Consider the following 21,990-nt stretch of genomic DNA (forward strand, 5'->3'; position numbering starts at 1 on the left):
ATAAAAGTATCAAAGAGATAAAAACAGATGTTAATCTAATTGCACAGCCATACTTTTTCAATGTAGCCTATATAAAAATTACAATTTGTATTATTTTGTATTTTATTTTATTAATTTATAATTGTTTGCCATTATTATTTTGGTATTGTTTTAGAGAGTGAGAGAAAGGGAAAGACAGGGACAAGGGAGCAGGTGAAATATATATAGATATAGAGAGACAGAGAGAGAAAGAGAGAGTGACTAATGAAATACTTGGTTCCACACTTTATTCCTGGGCCCACGCAGGATCCTCAAAACAACCACCAGTTGTCCTTCGGTGGTAACCTCAAATGTGCCTTTCTGCGTCTTAATCCTGCATGCTCTACCATTATTATTCTCCCATGCTTAGTGTCATTCATCACAAAACACAACATATCAACCTCACACCACAAGGGCGGGGCTCTCAGTTACATCCAATCATTACATTACAAAAAGTCGCAAACCACTAATTCCTATTGGGTGGCCGTTATACAAATCAAGCCAATCACAAAACCTACACCCTCTCTAGGTTAAACAATTGACTGGGTGCGGTACCTGGGCCAGATGGGCCCCTGATCTGTTGGTCTGAGGGGGAACGGTCGTGGGGCTGTGAGTCAAGGGAAGGGCCATTTGGGGTTGGAGACAGAGGTCTGAAAGGGATGATTATAAGAATAGGATGAAGGTGAATACGCATTAAGTGTTTGATCAACTCCTCAAGGCTAGTGGAAGGATGAGAGAGCTGTGTTGGGAGGCAGGGAGTGGGATTAATATCAATGTTTGGCAGGGAGGGGGATTTATAACAGAATCAAGGTTGATACACATACATCAACTAAAAGTGGGGGTCAGAGACAGGGATCTGTTGTTGGGCTGTAAGACAAAAGAGGGGCCCTTTGATGCTAATACCGACCTCTCAGTTGCGCCGGTAATCAATTGCTTAAGAACAAAAGGGGGTTAGAGGCAGACGTCTGGCAGGGAGGGGGAAGAGAACAGGGTGAAGGTGAATCCACATACGTTGTTTGATCCACTCCTCCAGAGTCGTGGGGGGATAGAGACAGATGGGTGGCAGGGAGGGGGATGAAGGTGAAACCTATCCATCAACTAAAACTGGGGTTCAGAGACAAGGATCCAGCAGAGAGGGACGTGAGGGCACGGAAAAGGTGTCTCAACTAGCAGTGGGGGTCAGAGACCGGGCTCTGGCAGGGAGGGGGAAAACAGCATGAGCCAAAACCATATACCGAGAGCGAGCGAGAGCAAGAGAGAGAGAGAGAGAGAGAGAGAGAGAGAGAGAGAGGCATTAAGTAGTATATATACCTTGGAAAATCTATAAATGCCCTATTATAATCCTAATGCAAAGGGATGTGTATGTGGCATGGCTTTGCAGGTGATGTCACTTTTGTACTCCGATTACAAAAACACAATAGGAATAGCCAATGAGAAATGTCACTGGATCCTTATGTTATTCAAGAAAAGGATGTCCAATGGCCAAATATTGTACAGACCCATATAAAATATTTTAGATTAAATATATCTGATAGAAAAGCCGGGTCTATCGACTAAAGAAAATAACGGGGTGCATACAAATCATTCGATAAGGACAACGATCTGCCCTTCTGAGACTTGGATCCATAACTGTTTTAATTAAATGCAGTGGAACGTATGGTATGGGAAGATATTACAATCGCTGGGTTTTGCGATTAGCTATTTAACCCCACGACAAATCTTTTTCATCTTGCGGGTTGTCAACCTGTTATCTATGCTTTCTGACCCCTCTGCTGTGACGTTGCCCACAAACGGACTTGTTGCACAAGAGCTTGTCTTGCTGCAAACACAGAACAGCAACATGCAAACACCAGTCACCTGAAAGCCCTCCAGGCCAGGCAGCCAGGGACCTCTACTGGATGACAACATAATGCACTACTGTCATGGCAACGGCAAAGATAACTCTGTTTGTGTGCCCGCTGTCTGTATCGTTTAATGTTTGAATTTGAATTTAATTTGAATTATACTGAAAGACAATTTAGGTAATGAATATAAAGAACGCTATTGATTATGATGACCTTCCCTTCCCTTCACTACCAAAGCTGCAGGCTATTTGAACCTTTGTTATTGAGATATTATGACCCCTGGTAAGATTCCCAACAAACACATCAAGAATGTAGAACTGAAACTGGAAAATCTATACCTTTTGTGTAAAGAAAGGTATGATTACATACATAGCTGCCAATGTTGACTTTCCACACAGGCATGCACAAAAACGCATGCACACAAACAAACAAACACACACAAAAAAAACACACACACACACACATCTACTTTTTTTATCTACCTTAAGAAACATGATTATAATACCCACTAGTCAAATAAATAGTCATGAAAAGGTTCTTGATGTTATTCTATTTTAAACAGAAAGATATACGTTTCCATTTTTTCAGTTGTGCCAGCAACCATCACCTCTAAAGCTGCCAAAATATCCAACTAAATATAAAGCGTTGTTGGACTCATAGTAACAGATCTATAATAAGATGAGTTCTGCATGCAGCGCTCAACTATTGTTCTTCTTAAGTTTTATTCTTTCTTTCTTTCTTTCTTTCTTAGATTACCTTCAAATCGTGCGTAACTTCGTAACTTGTACCTTCAACTCTATCTAAATCGATTTTCAATATAATTTTATCTTTTTTCCGAATCACAGATGAAGATTAGTTTCATACCCGCTTCTTATATTTTCAATTAGTCTCATTGACGTTGAGGCTAGAGTGTGATGACGTTCTAGATGACTCTATAGCCCAAGGTGGCTATGAAAGCTAATCATTACGGACATTGCGGAGCTCAGACAACGTCAATATTTAACCTAGAAACACAATGTCAAGCTTAAACGGTTACTTTTTTTCTTGTTAAACTGGCGCTAAATTATTAAACGATTGGAAATATGATTGTTATATATAGGGCGATCCCGTTTATATGGATAGAGGCTAGGTGCTTGCTAGATATAACAATGCTTAAACAATCTTTTTCACGTCATGCTCAGTCTTACCAGATTGGCAGATGGGCACCTGTCCAATAGTAATTAGGGGCGAGGGAGGGCCATCAGACCTGCCACTCAAACCTCTGCGCCAGTCGTAAGGAGATTTGATTCATGAAGTACTAGTCAAGCTCGGTATTTTGTCTATAGTTGGGCTGGAAATTGCCAATCGATCTGGCAACTAACAATTAATAACTAACACACTATCACAACTATCTTGAATCTGGTCTGATTTGATCTGATCATATTAGCTATTTGTTTAACTCTTCACTTTATTTGTTTCCAACCATTTGTATTTTTTTAAATGGTGTGCATGTTTACATGCACATTGTTTACTCCATTTAGACTCTGTTCAAATCCCTTTACTTGATCTAAGCCATTTAGGCCTTTACGTCTTAAACTATGTGGCTTTACTAAAACAAATTTTCAACCTCACTATGCACTAGAGCACTCACTGCATTTCTGCAGGAAATGCATTTTCTAGTTTGTACTGTAGGCTCCAAGACACGCCTCGCTTGATCACCTTACACTACACTGGACACTATGTGGATATCCGTGACCTGCAGCATGTTGAGGAATGTGCCTTCTTAGTGAACATCAGAGCCAGGCAGGCTTTGATCGTTCAGGGAATATTTGCAGAGCGGATGTCCCCCATGCAGGCTCTACTTTACAAAGACAGCATGAAAAGAGTGGACCAAGTGTGTGTCTTGATGCACCCCAATCTTTGTTCAAATTCGGCAGTGGAGCGATGAATGCACACAGACTCTCCACAGAGGCTTGTCTCCCTGCAGAATACAACACACAGCCCCAACGGTGGATTAAAGGCAGCCCTCTCTGTTTACATAACAAAGACCTTCGCCGTCTGAGTCCTCGCTCTTCTCTCCTGCTGACATCTCCTAATTACATTTTGGTCTCATACTTTTTTTAACTATTTCACGATTTGTGCGGAAGGAAAAACCAGGCTATATTCTTTACAAGGGGAATGATGATGATGATGAATGAACTTGATAAAGGAGCAGCCACGGAGCCACTGCCTCAGACGGCTATTCATGTCCACTGGCGTGCATCATGCGGTGCGGTAGCCGTGTCTGGAGGATCTATCGGCCACATGTTCTTTGAGTAGAAGCACCGGTGTACCTCTGTAGCTTGGGTGAATATCAGACACAGGGGGGTACATCAGTCCTCTTGCAACATCACATGTACCGTTTACGCAATGAGAGGTTGTAAGGAAAGCTACCGCAACTATTGTGCAAAATACAAAAAAGGCGACTACAACTAGCAGGGCATTGGCTCGTCATCTTGTCCTCTGGGAACCAAAAGATCACAGAAGGGTCAAAGAATGAGATTCATAGATCAGCTAAGGCGTGACACAGGTCTCCAGTCTGCTGATGAAATACTCACATGCATGATACACACACCTTCATGGCAAGCCATTACCCATCATGACCCCCGAGGAGACGCGCCGTTCACAGGCTTCACCTCACGTGTAACCTCAACATCCTCAACAACACCCTCCCCGGTTACAGCCCTGGGATGGAGGGTGGCAGGGAAAGAGGGAGGGAGGGAGGGATGGAGGGAGGGAGGGAGGGAGGGACGGAGGGATGGAGGGAGGGAGGGAGGGTTGGACGGACGGAAGGAGGGAGGGAGGTAGGGAGGGAGGGAGGAAGGGAAGGAGGGAGGGAGGGATGGAGGGAGGGAGGGAGGGTGGGAGGGAGGGAGGGAAGGAGGGTGGGATGGACGGAGGGAGGGAGGGAGGGAGGTAGGGAGGTAGGGACGTATGGAGGAAGGGAAGGAGGGTGGGATGGAGGGAGGGAGGGAGGGAGGGAGGGACGTATGGAGGTAGGGAGGGAGGGTGGGAGGGAGGGAGGGAAGGAGGGTGGGATGGACGGAGGGAGGGAGGGAGGGAGGGAGGGAGGGAGGTAGGGAGGTAGGGACGTATGGAGGAAGGGAAGGAGGGTGGGATGGAGGGAGGGAGGGAGGGAGGGAGGGAGGGAGGGAGGTAGGGACGTATGGAGGAAGGGAAGGAGGGTGGGATGGAGGGAGGGAGGGAGGGAGGGAGGGAGGGAGGGAGGAAAGAGGGAAGGAGGAAGGATGGGAGGGGGAAGGAGGGAAGAAGGGAGGGCGGGAGGGCGGGAGGGAGGGAGGGATGGAGGGAGGGAGGGAGGGAGGAAAGAGGGAAGGAGGAAGGATGGGAGGGGGAAGGAGGGAAGAAGGGAGGGAGGGAGGGAGGGAGGGAGGGAGGGCGCGGCCACTCACAATGTTCATGAGCGTCAGGAGGTAGTTCTGCACGTGCTCCTTGCCGTGGAAGCGGACCACCGAGTCGTCCACGCCCAGGAGCACCTCGATGTTGTAGTCCTCCTCCCCGGCGTGGCGCCGGCTGCGGACCGTCTGGTTCACCTGCCTGGCCACGGCGTCCAGCGCGCCCGGCACGTCCATCTCTGTGGGGGGGGGGGGGGGGGGGGGGGGGGGAGCTTGCATTAGAGGGGTCGGGTAGTGGAGGCAGGGCGGGGGGGCCGATGAGGGGGGTCATAGTCTCCCAATGTTGAAAGGAGGTTATTAACAGCCGGCACCAGCACATCTGATGCTGTTTATTTTTTCCGTTCAGCCGCCGAGCCACAGCTTTTACAGTGTGCGCTATGAGTCCTGAATAGACAATCTTAGGTACAATTGCAATTACATTTACAATTATTAACCGACTTACATCGGTTAATACACACATTGACACACCGACGGCAGAGTCGACCATGCAAGGCCACAGTAGGTAGGTGGATATCGAGATGGATGGTGTGCAGACAGACAGAAAGACAGGCAGACAGAGGATGGATAGATAGACGCACAGACAGGCAGACAGACAGTGGATGGATGGATGGATTGATAGACAGACAGAGACGGAGAGGCAGAATGAGATGTATATAGAGAGACATCATTCATTCTCAACGGTGAATTTCAGCTGGAACGTATCAGGAGGTTAATATGGAAAATATGAGGTTGATTTTGTAAGTGCTGTTTACAAAATGCATTACATAGAAATCCGACCTCAGAAGTTGCCCTAGCCATTTGATATTCAAAAGACCTGACCTTTCTCTTCATGCAATGAACAAAACTTTCCATAACATTTACAAGTCTTATTTCAGAATAACTGCAACTTTGAAGTGTTACTAAACTACTGCTGCAATGGTAGCCTACTTGAGGAATTTACAGCCTTGAAATGTTTTATAAAGAATTCTATAATAGCTTTATTTAATAAGGCATAGCTTGTCCTCTGAAGTGATTTTACATTGTCTGTAAAACAACGCGAGAGGGAAATTATACATTTGTTGAAGGCGCCAAATAATTCCGTTCGGACACAAGACACATACACACAAGCATGCACACAGCCCCACACACAAACACAAACACACACACGCACACACACACAAGCACGCACACACGCAGACACACACAGACACACAACCACACACTTCAGTCAATTCAACACTTCAGTCACAAGTCACAACACACACACACATACAAACACAAACTTGACCACAAAAGCACCCACACACACACACAAACACACACACCCCGACAACGATGGCCAGAAGATTGCAGGCCGCAAATGAGAGTCAGGGCCTCCATTTTCATGCCTACAGTGACGCTCTGAGTAGAGAGAAAACAGCCAGTGATTGAGGAAGAGGAAGCAGCAGGCTAACATAAATAGGGGGAGAAATGGCCATGCCTCAGACCCTACAGTGTTGGGATTGTGAAGCACATTCCTCCTCCACGCCACCCCCACCGTGACACTGGCATTCTTGTTGCGGAAGGCCGGGGCGACGCCCCCCTCTCACACACACACGTACACACACCAATACACATACACACCTGTACACTCACACACACAAACACATGCACACATAGACCTGAACACACACACACACACACACACACAAACCTTAACACACACACACCCACACACACACAAACACACAGACCATCATATACGCCAAGTTATTATACACACACACAAACAAACACACAAACACCATACCTGAACACAAACACACACACGCACATGCACACTTACAGACCAAGAGATACACACACACACACTTGTGTATACATATAGAAATAAACACACACATACACACACAGAACTGAACACGCGCAGACGCACACCTCCAGAGTAAACAGGGCTCTCTGAGGTCCTCACTTCAAACGCAACAGGACTTCCCCTCAGTGCTGCCTGACAACACGGCTAGTGTGTGTGTGCGCACGGCTGTGCATGTTTGTGCCTGTAAGTGCATGTGTGTGTTTGTGTATGTATATGCTGGTGATCATGTGTGTGTGTATGTGTGTGGGTGGGTTGGCCGGTGTGTCTATTTGCACAAGTGTGTGTGTGTGTGTGTGTGTGTGTGTGTGTGTGTGTTTGTGCGTGCGTGCGTGCGCTGACCGTGTGCATGTGTGTCTGTGTGTGTGCGTGCATGTGTGTGTATGTGTTTGCGTATGCGTGCGTGTATGCGCGCACGCGTGTGTGCGTTCGGTGTAGGTTCCAGGAGGCCGGCTGAGGGGTCCATCTACCCCTCCCTTGACCCGCGCCTCCCCGGGCCCCAGGGAGCCGCCCCAGGCAGCAGTAGTACTCACAACCCCCCCGGCCGTGCTGCAACCACACGTGGCGCGGTGGCCAAGTGGCCGGCCAGAGGGGCTGCCAAACCCCACCGCGGCCCACCACAGGCTAAAAATGGCAGGCAGGTATACGTCAACCGTCTACTCCCCTCACACACACACACACACACACACACACACACACACACACACACACACACACACACACACACACACACACACACACACACACACACACGCCGTTGGTCCCGAGTGGAAATGTACTGTGCATCCACTGTGACGGGGGGTGAGCATGTCCCCCCATTTCGCACAAGGCAGCGACTCAAGCCTCCAGCGGCCTTATCGTCCAATGGAGTCAGAGTATAAGAGGGAGAGAAATGCCACACAAATGATTTCTTCGTGAGTAAAAGCATACGAGTTCAAGGGGTTGATGTAGGTGGAAGATCACATTTGAACGTTTATTTATCAGAAGATGAAAAAAATAGAACACAACCTTCAATACAAAATGATGAAGGTTTGTGAGTCTTGTGGCTCCACGCCAGTGCATTGCATGCTGGGATGCTGCCAGCAAACCAATCCAAATCCACCAAGTCCATTAAAACCACCTCTAGTGATTGTAGAGGACCCCTGGGACCATAGACATTCCAGTGGAACATAATGATTTTTTTTTCGAAATCACTTCTCCTTCTCGCTGTGCCCTTCGTTCCCGCGGAGTTGGATGGCGTTGCCATGGTAAGGAGGCGTCTTGCGTGCTTCTGAGCGTTCGCAGACACATCCTACGCGCTCTGCGTGAATCTCCTAAAACAAGACACAAGTGCTGTGAAGGCCAACACATTTGCCCTCTCCCACCGTCACTTTAAGGGTTTACAAAAGAGTCTAAAAGTTCCTTGTGATGTCGGCCTATTCAATCGTCAATCTGGAAACGTATTTGATGTGGCGCTCTATGCCTTGTGTAAGTCTTTATTATCTTTCATAAATAATTATTATTCAATGTGAGGGGATTTACTACGGCCATATGGAGGGTGGGTGCAGACAGATTATAGTAAAGTAAATTGGATTTGATATTTGTGCTACACTCAAATCTCCAAAAATCTATTCATTGTCACTGTTTTCCTTGCAAGACGACCATGCTAAGTTTTAGAAAATACAGTTTTTTGGGAAGTTTAATTAAGGTGAAAGCATTTTTAAAACATCTTGAACCATTGTCACTTTACTAATTATGAAGTAGGCGAAGCGTCCGTATTCAATTCCAGAAAAATAAATAATTTAATTTTAAATCAGTGGACATATAATTTTATGAGTGGTGGGTGGCTTCAGAATAATCACTTCAAGACTCTTCCATCTGTTATCTCTGCAATGTTGCAATTTGTAATATTCTGAAGCACTTCGAACCACCGACACAACAACGTGCATGTTTGCAAATCAAATTATCTCTGGGTGATTAAGTATAAAAAACCAAAGAGCAGAACCACTAATCTGATCTAAAGTACCCTGCACCACGTCTAATCAAATCCCAGAGCATTCACTTGTTCAGAGGTAGACTCATTTCCTGGCTTGAATTAGAGGTTTCTCTTGCATCCTCACTTAGGCCTGACATCAAGTCCCTCTGGGCCTCTGCTGAGAATACAACCACACATTGGAGAGGGTGTGACCCGCACGCACTCGGTCCTCCTACACCCGCCTCGTCACACTACTGATGAGTGTGAGAGAGAGAGAGAGAGAGAGAGAGAGAGAGAGAGAGAGAGATGGACAGAGAGAGAGAGAGAAAGGGAGAGAGAGAGATGGACAGAGAGAGAGAAAGAGAAAGGGAGAGAGAGAGAGAGAGAGAGAGAGATGGACAGAGAGAGAGAAAGATGGCCAGAGAGAGAGAGAGCGAGAGAGAGAGAGAGAGAGAGCACGAGAGAGAGAGAAGGGGGAGAGACAGAGTAAGAGAGGAAGGGCTGATTTAACCAACAACGTAAGTCCTTGTTTAGTGTGTGGAGTTGCAGCACATAGACGCAGCAGCAGTATAACTGAAGCTCCATTCATGGCAGCAGCAGTGAAAGCTAGTTTGGGAAAGATATAGCCATTGTAAATTCTTATTGGAAAGTTTGATGTGTATCTTAGAGGTGACCTCAAAGGCGACCTCGTCTTTAATAGTCCAATCTTTGTGTCGGGGAAGACGTGCATGTGTCTCAGCGGGATATTCCACTGGGGGGATGGGACTGCCCAACGAGCGACACCAAAGTACAGCAAGGCTTCTACAAGGAAAAGCCTATGAGTTATACAAATTTTTTTTGTGGGGGACTGACTGTCTTCTGTGTGCAATTTGTTGTGTTATGCTTTGTTTTCGACAAATTTCCTTAATATTTGTTTGATCACCCCTTTGTGTAATGGCAATGGCACTGTCCAGTCATTTTCTTTTTGGAGGTTGACAACATTCGATTAGTCTGGAAGGGAACACAATACCAGGGATAAAACTTAAAGTTTGGCAGCATCTCGAGGCTGATGATCCAGGAAGAGTCAAATGCAACGATGGCAACAGAAGCTGTAATATCATACCACTCCCCCAAAAAATCCCTAGTGTAGTAAGGTTGACTCGATATATATTTTTTCTTTTTTTTAGGGCATTTTAAGCCCCAAATATCAATGTTATTTGAGGGGAAGCAAATTAATGGGACTGTCCTACAGGGGGAGCTATACTGTATTTTCCTATAGTTGCATCAACTACTCTGTTCGGCTACTTTCATTTAAAAAAACAATGGTAGGCACCTGTAGACCTGCAGAAGTTCAAATCGAGTTCAAAAATAGAATCTGATCCAAATATTTACAGAATGGCGACACATATCGAATCAGTACACAACATTTTTTTAAATCATATCGTGAGGTCCCTGCTGATTCTCCCTGCTGATTGCATCAGAATTTAATAAAAAATCAATAAAAAAAAACTCAAAAAAAAAAAGATTGCTCTGTATATGAATAAATCAGAAACGGAATGAGTAGTTGTTGCATAATTTCCATGGCTATTTTTGAAAATATATTCATATTTCAACCCACATATTTTGTATGTGTGCAATTTGTCCTGAGGACAACAGCATTCTATGTGTCATTTGGGACACAAAAAGCTCAGTGTATCTGCTTTGTAGCAGAAGAACAAATCATGTTCTTAATAGCCTCAAGACAACCATGTAGGACTATAATAACACCACCTGAACAGGCAGGAATAACGTTTTGAGGGAGAATGAACAGGCACCTGTGGAGCCAGATGCTGGACCAAGATGGAGAAAAAAGTAGAAACGGAAGTTGTGAGGGAATTGTCACAAAGTAGACAACTTCGACACCAACAGTCACCAGCAGGCAATATAACCACTGGTAGACATAGTGAGTTTGGTGAGAACACCATCCATATTGATAGTGCTCAGCTCGGCCTGAGTTTGCTTTTCTTTCTGTCATTGTCGAACATATAGTCAAAGCTTCTGTGACAACGCAAGGAAATGTGACAAAGTATAATCTTGGTGACCTCAGTTTGTCCGCAGATATTTTGTCTGCGATTGTAATTTTGGGACCGAATTAGTCATGCGCCAAGCTCATATCATATAAGAAGAAACGGTTTCATCCTGCATCCATGTTGATCCTTGAGCATAATAGTTATAATGAATCTGAAAATCAATACAGATTGATGTGGGATGGGGAGGTTGAAAGGTTCGCTTTGATGAATATATGAGATAATCAATACCTGCCCCGAGAAAGCAGCAATCATTATAGAGATGAATTTGTAATTATGCAAATGTACAAGATGTTAATCAAATCATATTTAGTGTTTTGGATTATTTAATCTCACTTCAGATCAGCCTGCCAGGGACGTAATTAAGGTCAAGGTCTTGACCGACTTTGGAGAAAATAAATATGAACAACACAGGCTTTTTTGAACAACATTACCCGCTTCATATCGTCAGCCAGCTTGGAACGGTGCATCTACCCGCCCTATCGAATGGGACGTTGGGCTGTTGCTGCGATGTCCAGACGGACTTGAAATGAATTAGGTTACCTTGCATGGAAATAGATGAGAATGAGGTCTTGGGGGATCTCTTTTGCTCTGGACAAGATAATGAAACTGGATCCAAAGCAGCAGAGTTACTTACCAAGGGCTTGAGGACTCCTTCTGTCGTGGCTTTCACTGCATACATAACTTTAAACCCGTTTTAATTTGCTGTAAGACACACACACACACACGCGCAAATGCCCCGCAATGTGTTAATAAATTAGTTCATGAAAAGCAACCCCTCTCAATTGCTTTGACACAATTAATGGAGAGGCTGAGCCTGGAGTCTTTCCAGTACGAAATTGAGCTAGTTCTTTATTTATAACTTGTAGGCTGCTTCCTCGTTAATTGTGCTTTGGTGATTTTGTTTCAATACCATCTTGAGACAATTTGTGAAAGCGGCAATGGGCTCGGGTTTGAGGCTTGTTTAACATAAAACTGCAGATAGTGAGCTAGTGATGTTGGCTGTTGTCACATGAAGGAGGTTTATTTTGGCCAACATGTCAAGAGTTTTAAGCCTGGGCAAATGTTCTATAGTTGGGTGTTGCTGTTTGTTGGGTCAGCGGGAAAGCACCTTAAACCAGCCTGAAGTTGGCCCGATGGCACTTTGGTCAGAACTGCTGCCTCACAGCGACAAGGTCCTGGGTTCAAATCCCAGAGGGGGTGCCCTTCCTGTGAGTTTGTATGTTCAACCTGTGTTTACTTGGCTGTCCTCCAACACTTGCTGACAGACAAGTTAAATTATTCTGACTGTGCCCTTGAGCAAGGTAGGTAGCAAAGTAGACCTGAAGTCCCAGGTCCCAGGGAGCTGTCTAGTGCTTCTTTGCTGCCTTCAAAGTTAAGTCAATCAAGTTAAAAAGTGATCGCTCTGTGAGCTGTCTTCCTAAATCCTCAGCTGGATCAGCTCTGCAAGGCTGGCAGTCCAGATGGGCGTGGCCAATGTCGCATAGTTGGCAATGAGACTTAAAGATTGTTCTTCTTAATACATGAATGAGAAGATGAAACTAGAATATAGAACTTATAGAAAAATAAAGTATATAGACAGTTTCCAGCAGAAGGCTCTTTATCCTCATCCTAACTATATTGTATCTCAGGCGTACACCAGCCCTGGGTTTCGATTCACCTAAAATCCTAATCCATATATGTTTTCCATTTTGTTACTCATTGACCACGGCTATCCAAGAAGGCCCAGAGGCAGTGCCACATCCCAGAGAAGAGACCAGTCCATCGCAAAAAATGTCAGCACCCCTACATCACCAACACACACCTACACACCCACACACCAACACACACAGACACAAATATCCTTCAGTCCTATGGGACAGATCGGGCTTGCTTGTACACCTGAAGAAGGGAACGGACAGGGCAATGAACAGACCCCACAGCCATCACCCTGGAGAGAGTCTGGGACTGTTTAGAGACAACAGATTGTTAGATACAGCCTGAACCCCTCCACAAGTTCTGGAGTAAAACAGCAAAGTTTTGAGATGAAATAGATTGAAACCGGTAGGCAGTTTCCATTATATGTTTAGATAAAAAGATCATCGACACAAATGGCCAGGCAGAAGTTATACAAATCTCATGGATTTATTTTCAAAGCACTGCTTTGACGTTATCTGGTTATACCATGTTTATACCATGGATTTCCACGTTATCTGCTTATACCATGGATTTCCACAAAAAAAAGAAAAAGTTTAGAAAGCTGTTTAAAACTATTACTCTTCATACAGATAGAGTGAATATTGTTCCTCTGTCTCGGCTCCTTGAGAAGCCTTTACACTTGAGGTCATTATTGTATGCGTGCGTACAATAATGTGTGTGTGTGTGTGTGTGTGTGTGCGTGTTTGTGTGTTTGTGTGTGTGTGTGTGTGTGTGTGTGTGTGTGTGTGTGTGTTTGTATGTGTGTGTACGTTAATTATTGAAGGTAATTGACCTGAAAGAAGCATGTTTCAATTTGGGTACATTTCGCATTTGTATTAACTTATGCAAGACGTGTAACCAGATTAGAATGGTGTTGAATAATGAAATAAAAATAGGTCAAAGTTCAGGTAGATGATTACTCATGCAATAGCGCACTCAAAGGGCACCACCTCTGTATGTAACCTGAGTGTATCTTCCATTAAAAGACCAAATTAAAGGTGAAAGGAGAGGCATGGCACTGGCTCACCTTCTTGCCCTGTTGAGTCTCCTGAAATCACACATGGTTTTCCACACACACACACACACACACACACACACACACACACACACACACACACACACACACACACACACACACACACACACACAGTGTGAATCAGAGGATAAATAAATTAATATAAACAAGTAAATCAATTAACTAAATCTCTATGGCAACAGGGAATCTCGGTTTCTGTTGACATTGCAGGGTAATTAACACTGTGACACCGTCACTGTTGCTTCTTTTCAGGCTAGCGGTCGGAGTGTATCCTGCTAAGCACGTCTTAGCCATAGCCTCAGCTGGCCCCAGAGCTGTGGCGTCTAGCGCCCCCTATAGTTTCCTCCGTGGCCATCATCGCATCCGGAACTAGACCCCAACAGGGAGGTGGTGTTTGCCCTCTGCGTGATGGCTGAGTTGACTGTGCTCAACAGGAGAAGTCAAATATAGACATTTGATATTGGACCCACCACCGGCAGGCTGTAGGAAATGAAGATAGTAGAGTTTGGAAGAGTTGTTAAGGTGTTTCCAGAATATCAGCTTTCACTCCCACATTCTCATGTCAACACTTTTACTACTGCTCCTAGTACCACTATAGTACTGCTACTGCTCCTAGTACCACTCCTAGTACTGCTACTGCTCCTAGTATCACTCCTAGTACTGCTACTGCTCCTAGTATTACTATAGTACTGCTACTGCTCCTAGTATCACTATAGTACTGCTACTGCTCCTAGTACCACTCCTAGTACTGCTACTGCTCCTAGTATCACTCCTAGTACTGCTACTGCTCCTAGTATTACTATAGTACTGCTACTGCTCCTAGTACCACTCCTAGTACTGCTACTGCTCCTAGTACCACTATAGTACTGCTACTGCTCCTAGTATTACTCCTAGTACTGCTACTGCTCCTAGTATCACTCCTAGTACTGCTACTGCTCCTAGTACCACTCCTAGTACTGCTACTGCTCCTAGTATCACTCCTAGTACTGCTACTGCTCCTAGTATTACTATAGTACTGCTACTGCTACTAGTATCACTATAGTACTGCTACTGCTCCTAGTATCACTATAGTACTGCTACTGCTCGTAGTATCACTCCTAGTACTGTTACTGCTCCTAGTATCACTCCTAGTACTGCTACTGCTCCCAGTATCACTCCTAGTACTGCTACTGCTCCTAGTACCACTCCTAGTACTGCTACTGCTCCTAGTACCACTCCTAGTACTGCTACTGCTCCTAGTACCACTATAGTACTGCTACTGCTCCTAGTATTACTCCTAGTACTGCTACTGCTCCTAGTATCACTCCTAGTACTGCTACTGCTCCTAGTACCACTCCTAGTACTGCTACTGCTCCTAGTATCACTCCTAGTACTGCTACTGCTCCTAGTATTACTATAGTACTGCTACTGCTACTAGTATCACTATAGTACTGCTACTGCTCCTAGTATCACTATAGTACTGCTACTGCTCGTAGTATCACTCCTAGTACTGCTACTGCTCCTAGTATCACTCCTAGTACTGCTACTGCTCCCAGTATCACTCCTAGTACTGCTACTGCTCCTAGTACCACTCCTAGTACTGCTACTGCTCCCAGTACCACTCCTAGTACTGCTACTGCTCCCAGTACTGCTATTGTACCTAGCAGTGCTCTTCATACTGCTCCTATGGTACTGTTACTGCTCCTAGTAGTACTACTGCTTTTAGTACTGCTATGGCTCCTAGTACTGCTCCTATAGTACTGCTACTGCTCCTAATACTGCTTCTGCTACTAGTAAAGCTCCTAGTACAGCTACTAGTACTGCTACTAGTCCTGCTACTAGTACAGCTACCTTTCCTGCTACTAGTTCTGATACTAACTACAAAAACGTTATCACCACATAATTACACCGGACAGAACATTTACCTCAAATACAAAAATAATAATATTCAAAAGAGAATAAAGATAATTTAACTTTCGAAATGAAGCTCAGGTTTATGTTTCAAACAAACCTTGTTGCAGTTTGCTGGTCTGCATTCTAAAACATTTAGTCTAAACATCAATAGACACAATAGCTCAAAGACAGCGTTATATTGGTGTTCCCTCTAACCCCCCTTATCTCATCCAGATGAAGGACCCGCCCCAGATGAACCAACCCTAACGGGAATAACACCTATTCTACCTTCATGCTCAGTGATTAGCTCTCTGGTTACTGTATTAGGCGGCTTGGCTGCGGTGTAAATGTATGGCGTGTGGTTTAGGCCCGATTACACTGAGGGCTTAATCAACGGCTCCTAACTCCCTCCCTTCCCCTGGTGGAGGAGATTTGCACATGCACCTTTGAGTAGGATTACACATCAGAGGGCTATTTCCATTGTTCTCTCCCCTCTGTTGAATGTTTTTAATTCTCCGCCAGCTTCTCCACCAAATTCCTCCATGTGCGGGCGGCCAAACTCTGCACATCTGTGTGACAAATATAAATCACAGTTTTCCCTCACCATTTGGTATTTTCTCCTTCTCTCTCTCTTTCTCTCTCTAAATCTTCCATTCTCTCTCTCATTCTCTCACATTTCCTCACACTCCCTCGCATTCTCTCTCTCCTATACTCTGTCTGTGTGTGGAAACACAAGCTCAACCTGGCAGCCCAGCTTGTTTTCCTAAGCCGCGCTACAATGCAGCTCTTGAAAAAGTCACCTCTGCCCCTGTGGATGGTGTGTGTGTGTGTGTGTGTGTTTGTGTGTTTGTGTGTGTGTGTGTGTGTGTGTGTGTGTGTGCGCGCTACAGTGGGCAAAAGCAGGCAAAAACGGGAGATTTGCTATTCGTTGTAAACTCCCATTTCGTCAGCATATGACAGCAAAATCAGTCAGACGGATAGACTCATTGTGTGTCTGTGTGCTTGGTTTAGCGGGCACACACATACACACACACACACACACACACACACACACACACACGCACACACGCACACACACACACACACACACACACACACACACACACAAACACACACACACAGAAAAGCACCCACAAAGATATAACTAGGACTCTGATGGGACAAAAATTGTCCATTGCTTGAAAGCAATGAGGAAAATGTGCAGTTGGTTGACATAACAGTACTGATTAATGAGTTTGTGTTTGCGCTCGATTGTGTGTGTGTGTGTGTGTGCGAGCGTGTCTGTGTGCATGTGCTTGTGTGTGTGTGTGTGTGTGTGTGTGTGAAATTTAATTGTGCACAGCTCTGCATGCTCAGCCTTAATGAAACACACGAGAGAATCAGCATGAGCCTTTGCCTGCTCACGATGGACTCCCTCCCATGACATCTCGACTCCGACGTCTTCAAATCCCACATGCTGGCTAACACATTTCTGTTTTGTCTCAACTCAGCGACAGCCCCGCATTCAAACTCCTATTCATATGCTTCCCCTATTATCTGAAGTGCCATCCTCAAATGAAAGGAAGGGATGTTGTTAAGGTCTGCCCACTCTCCCTGGTAAATCCCATCAAGGTTTCAACACGCAAGACACGCAGCCAGAGATGGAACACGGTGAGCAGGATCTGAATGCTTCATTCTGCCGCTGTCTGTGGGTGAAGCAGGGGTGGCATTGTTGGGCTAAACACCTTGAGTAGCACTCACAAGAAACACAGGAGAACTTAGATGTGGTCAGATCAGGATATCTGGCTTTCTAGTATTATTGTTCTGCATTGGCATTTGGTGGCACAGCACACCACCAAATGCTACTGGTGGTGTGCTGTGCGTATTCGTTCTGTCAGGTCTTGTGAGATCATATTAGACAAAATTCAGGGTAAGCACTCTGTCCTCTTTGACAACAAAAGGGAAGATACCCAGATCATATTATTTGACATGACAACGTAATCATAAAGATCCACGACCCACAAATATGTAACAATATCTAACCCTATAATATTATATGAAATGTGGCAAGACATGTCATTTACTCATTTATACTGTATTCTCGGCTGCCATGCCGGTCTTTTTCCCTACAGGTGAAAGCCGGTGACTGACAGCAGAACAAAATTGGGTTCCAGCAAGGCAACTGCTGGATCGTGAGCTCTGAGTTTATTATTTATTTTATAAATCACTTAGTTCCAGGCCTGATTCAATTTGTTCTTCTTGGTGTTATTTAATCTGCCCGGCATTGCAAGTATTGTGTGTGTGTGTGCGTGTATGTGTGTATGTGTGTGCTTAAGTATGTGTGTGTGTGCGTGCGTGCGTGCGTGCGTGCGTGCGTGCGTGCATGCGTGCGTGCGTGCGTGTGTGTGTGTGTCTGTCTGTTTGCCTGTGGGTTATAGCTGGGAGACAATAAACACATTGATATACAGTAACTAAGTAAAACGGCAACGTGAATTTCCTCTTCTTCTTCTTCTTCTCCTTCTGTTTCCACCTCCCACTTCAGTGTTGACTGTAGAATTGGATGCGATACAAATGTTCATCTTCCATATCACTGACCTATATGGAATAAATCATCCGTGTGAACCATTTCCCAGTTCCACATTGGGCTTTCAATCTTTCCTTTCTTTTGGTCCGTGTTGACCCTGTGAAAACACCTCTGGAGAAACACTATTCTGAAAGATGATCAGCACATATACAGGTGTAATCAGAAAGCTCATATTTGCTTTTCCTGGGGTCTTCTATCACATAAAAACATTTCCATGGTTGTTTGACTTGAAGGAGTGTCTGCCTGCCCCTCAAACCCTGCTTAAACTATAACACCATGGAATTAAGTAAAACCCGGCACTGGTTATTTAATCAGAAATATCTTTCTGCAAACAGCAGGATAATCCTCTGTTTCACTCCAACCATAACAAACCCCATTCCCACAGAGATGCAGACAAGGCAACCTCGACAAACATCAACTGAGACGGTTAACTTTCTGCCTTTTGTCAGTCACTGATTAAACCTTTATTCATGCTTTGTTTCATTAATAACAGTTGGTTTTTGTTTTACATTGTCATGGTCTGCTTGCTTTTGTGCATTCTGTCTATGAACCTGCTGGTTTCTCTCCCGTCTGAACTACACCCTGCCTCCGTCTCAGTAGCAGCAATACCCTGCCTCCGTCTTATAAAGAGCTACACCCTCCTCCATCTCAGTAGGAGCTACATCCTCCTCCGTCTTATAAAGAGCTACACCCTCCTCCATCTCAGTAGGAGCTACATCCTCCTCCGTCTTATAAAGAGCTACACCCTCCTCCGTCTCAGTAGGAGCTACACCCTCCTCCGTCTCAGTAGGAGCTACACCCTCCTCCGTCTCAGTAGGAGCTACACCCTCCTCCGTCTCAGTAGGAGCTACATCCCCCTCTGTCTTATTAAGAGCTACACCCTGCCTCCGTCTCAGTAGGAGCTACATCCCCCTCTGTCTTATTAAGAGCTACACCCTGCCTCCGTCTCAGTAGGAGCTACACCCTGCCTCCGTATCAGTGGGGGCTACACCCTCCTCCGTCTCAGTAGGAGCTACATCCCCCTCTGTCTTATTAAGAGCTACACCCTGCCTCCGTCTCAGTAGGAGCTACACCCTGCCTTCGTATCAGTGGGGGCTACACCCTCCTCCGTCTCCCTAAGGAAATACCCAATCAGAAGGCTCGTCAATCACCCACACGCTCCTGCTGCCTCTTCCCGAGTTCAGAGGCTTGATCAAGAAGAAAAAGCCATTGCAATCTCTGTCGTATATTTCCTATTGTCTCCATTTTCTCTTTTGATCCCTCCTTCTCGCTCTCCCCCGCTCCCCAACGCTCTCTCTATATCTCTGCCTCCACCACCCACTCTCTTCTTCCCTCTCTGCCTCCCCTCACTCTCTTCCTCTCATTCCTTCCCTCTCATGCCCTCTCTGCCTCTCTCTTTCTCTCTGAGTAGATGAAATCAAAGTCCCTTGGTAGCCTGGTTATCAGATATATTGAATTTGCTGTATTAACAAAAGGACAGCCAAGGGTATACTTATACAAAAAAAGTAATCATCTGTTTTTTGGGTAAAACACGCCAAACACACGTCAAAATGCCTCAAGAGCGGCTCATTCTACTTCTACTAAGAAAAAAGAGACTATAACTGCAGAGAGATGAAAGAATTGATAAAGTGAATAATAATAAAAAGTCATTTTCAGCTAAAATAATTCATATAACAACATCTCAAGAACAAGTTCTCAAGCTGAAGGATAGTACTCTGAACAAGGTGAAAACTCTCTAAAATGCACTGAGCTTGTAATAAACCTGTTGAGAACTCTGAGAAGTCCTAAGCCAACAATCTTAGCCGGCAGTTTAATTGCACTGCAGACAGTTTCCTCTGGCAGCACTCTCAAAAAAAACTGTGCAATTATCGAGGAGGTTAACAGGGACTTGACTAATGAATTATTAAATGGAGCCATTAGGGTTTACATCTGGAAGGGATTCAGGGTCTGCTCTTAAAATAATCACCAAGCTTGGTGCTCTTTGCGAAATTCTGTTTTTAAGACAATTCTTAGGACTGTCCTGAAGAACGTCTGTGTGCCAACGTGGCAGAGTGTGAGGTCTGTGATCTGTTTTATTTCATACTGTGTTCCCCACAGGGGCCTTTAGAATCCTAAGAATCCTGCTGAAACCCTTTTTGTTGTCGATTGGTTCAATGTCACCCACCCCCGTCCCACTCCTCAGGACACAATGTTCCATCGCTACCACCACCAACGTCCCCACCACCATCAGCACCACCATCACCACCACCCCCAACGACATCACATCCCCCCCAGCTGAACTGACCATTAAAAGTCACGGAGGTGGGATAGAAGAAGAGCGCGACCTTTCAGAGTCCAATTGTCAGAGTGTCTGTACCTGTGAAATCCTTCAGAACCACTGGCAGGGGTGATTGGATCTAACACAGCGTCCATCATTCCATTGCACCATCGCCACGGAACAATAGCGCTCCAATTCGAGCGGATTTGATTGATCTTCAACATGGGGGTCCGCAGAGTTACTGTAGGGGGTCCCCCCCTAATTGTTTTGCTCCCAAACTTGTATTTCTTCCAAAAAGTCAAGTATGTACTTTGTACTAACCTATGTATACAATGCTAAGCCATTGTGCTGCCTTAATACACGGCGCTATAGGCCTGCACCACACGTTACTATTGGCCCGGTTTTATAAGCAACACAGTTTTATACAATGTGTAGTAAGGTTACTCTTCACTGTGTAACTATCAGCCAAGAGGTCCTTGGCCAGAGAAACATTGAAGACCTCTGCGTTAGGGATTTTCATTGGTCGAGAGAGGAATACACTTTGAGAATGTGCAGTCTGAGTGTAGTTTTACGAAAATATGAGTAACACCAGACATACAATTGTTTCTCCTACGTTCTTTACAGGTTAATAGCCCCAGAGGATAACATACAGATAATAACTGTTATTATGCAAAAGATTGTGTGCGTGACGTAGGAGAGCTTGTTGTGAGCATGGAAGAAAAACACAGAAAGATAAACACAGAGAAATGTGTCGGTTTAACTGTGAATTGCCTGGACATGCCTCGCACCTCAGTCAATAAAAGAAATCAACTGCAGGGAAAATATTTTTGATACCCACTTGGCGACCATGTCAAAGGCTGTTTTCAGAAAAAAAGAAAAAACAGATGAAGAAACATAAAGAAACACGTAGGTATAACTTTAAATTGCCGTGACGCCTAGACATGCCTCGCACCTCAGTCAAAAGAAATCAAATGCAAGGAAATTATTTCTGGTCCCCCCCTGGCACTGTGGGGTTTGTAATCACTGATCTCTTCCTGGAAAATGTTTGCCAATTCCAAGTATTCAAGACCTCCAGTGTGCAGATAAAGTGTATTTTCTGACCTGGAAGGCCTTCTTTGACCAAGCTTTGAGCATGACTAAAAGGTGGCTAACGAGTGGGAGGCCGGAGGGGGCATGGAGTGATTCGAAATACATTTCCTGTGTTTGATGGAAAAGCTCTGCTCTGCATGTACTTGGTTACCAGTCAACATTCAGGTCAAGTCAGGACAGAACTGCTATGCCTGCTATGCATGTCAACTTGCCTGTCAACGCTTCAAGTGTCGTGGGACAGACTTTGAAAGGGCTATTGAACGATGAGTAATACCGGACAATGCTAGAACTCCAAGCTTCGAGTATTTATACAGATTATGCAGAAAGTGAAAAACCAAGTTGGCCGCAGCCGCCGGTCCTTTACAAAATGCAT

General features: G+C 45.0%; 1 protein-coding gene across 1 annotated transcript in view; it reads right to left on the reverse strand.

Moving 5' to 3' along the window:
- The window catches only part of adamts3 (ADAM metallopeptidase with thrombospondin type 1 motif, 3), a gene marked incomplete at its 3' end in the record, with an annotated part of 93,645 nt that overhangs the window by 53,198 nt on the left and 18,457 nt on the right, over window positions 1–21,990 (reverse strand). The window contains exon 5 of the mRNA XM_079753189.1: window positions 5,294–5,475. Coding sequence (XP_079609315.1) covers window positions 5,294–5,475 — 182 coding nt within the window. The remainder of the gene's footprint in view (window positions 1–5,293; window positions 5,476–21,990) is intronic.

The sequence above is a fragment of the Pollachius pollachius genome (genome assembly GCF_949987615.1).
Source record: "Pollachius pollachius genome assembly, chromosome: 1".
Classification (NCBI taxonomy): domain Eukaryota; kingdom Metazoa; phylum Chordata; class Actinopteri; order Gadiformes; family Gadidae; genus Pollachius; species Pollachius pollachius.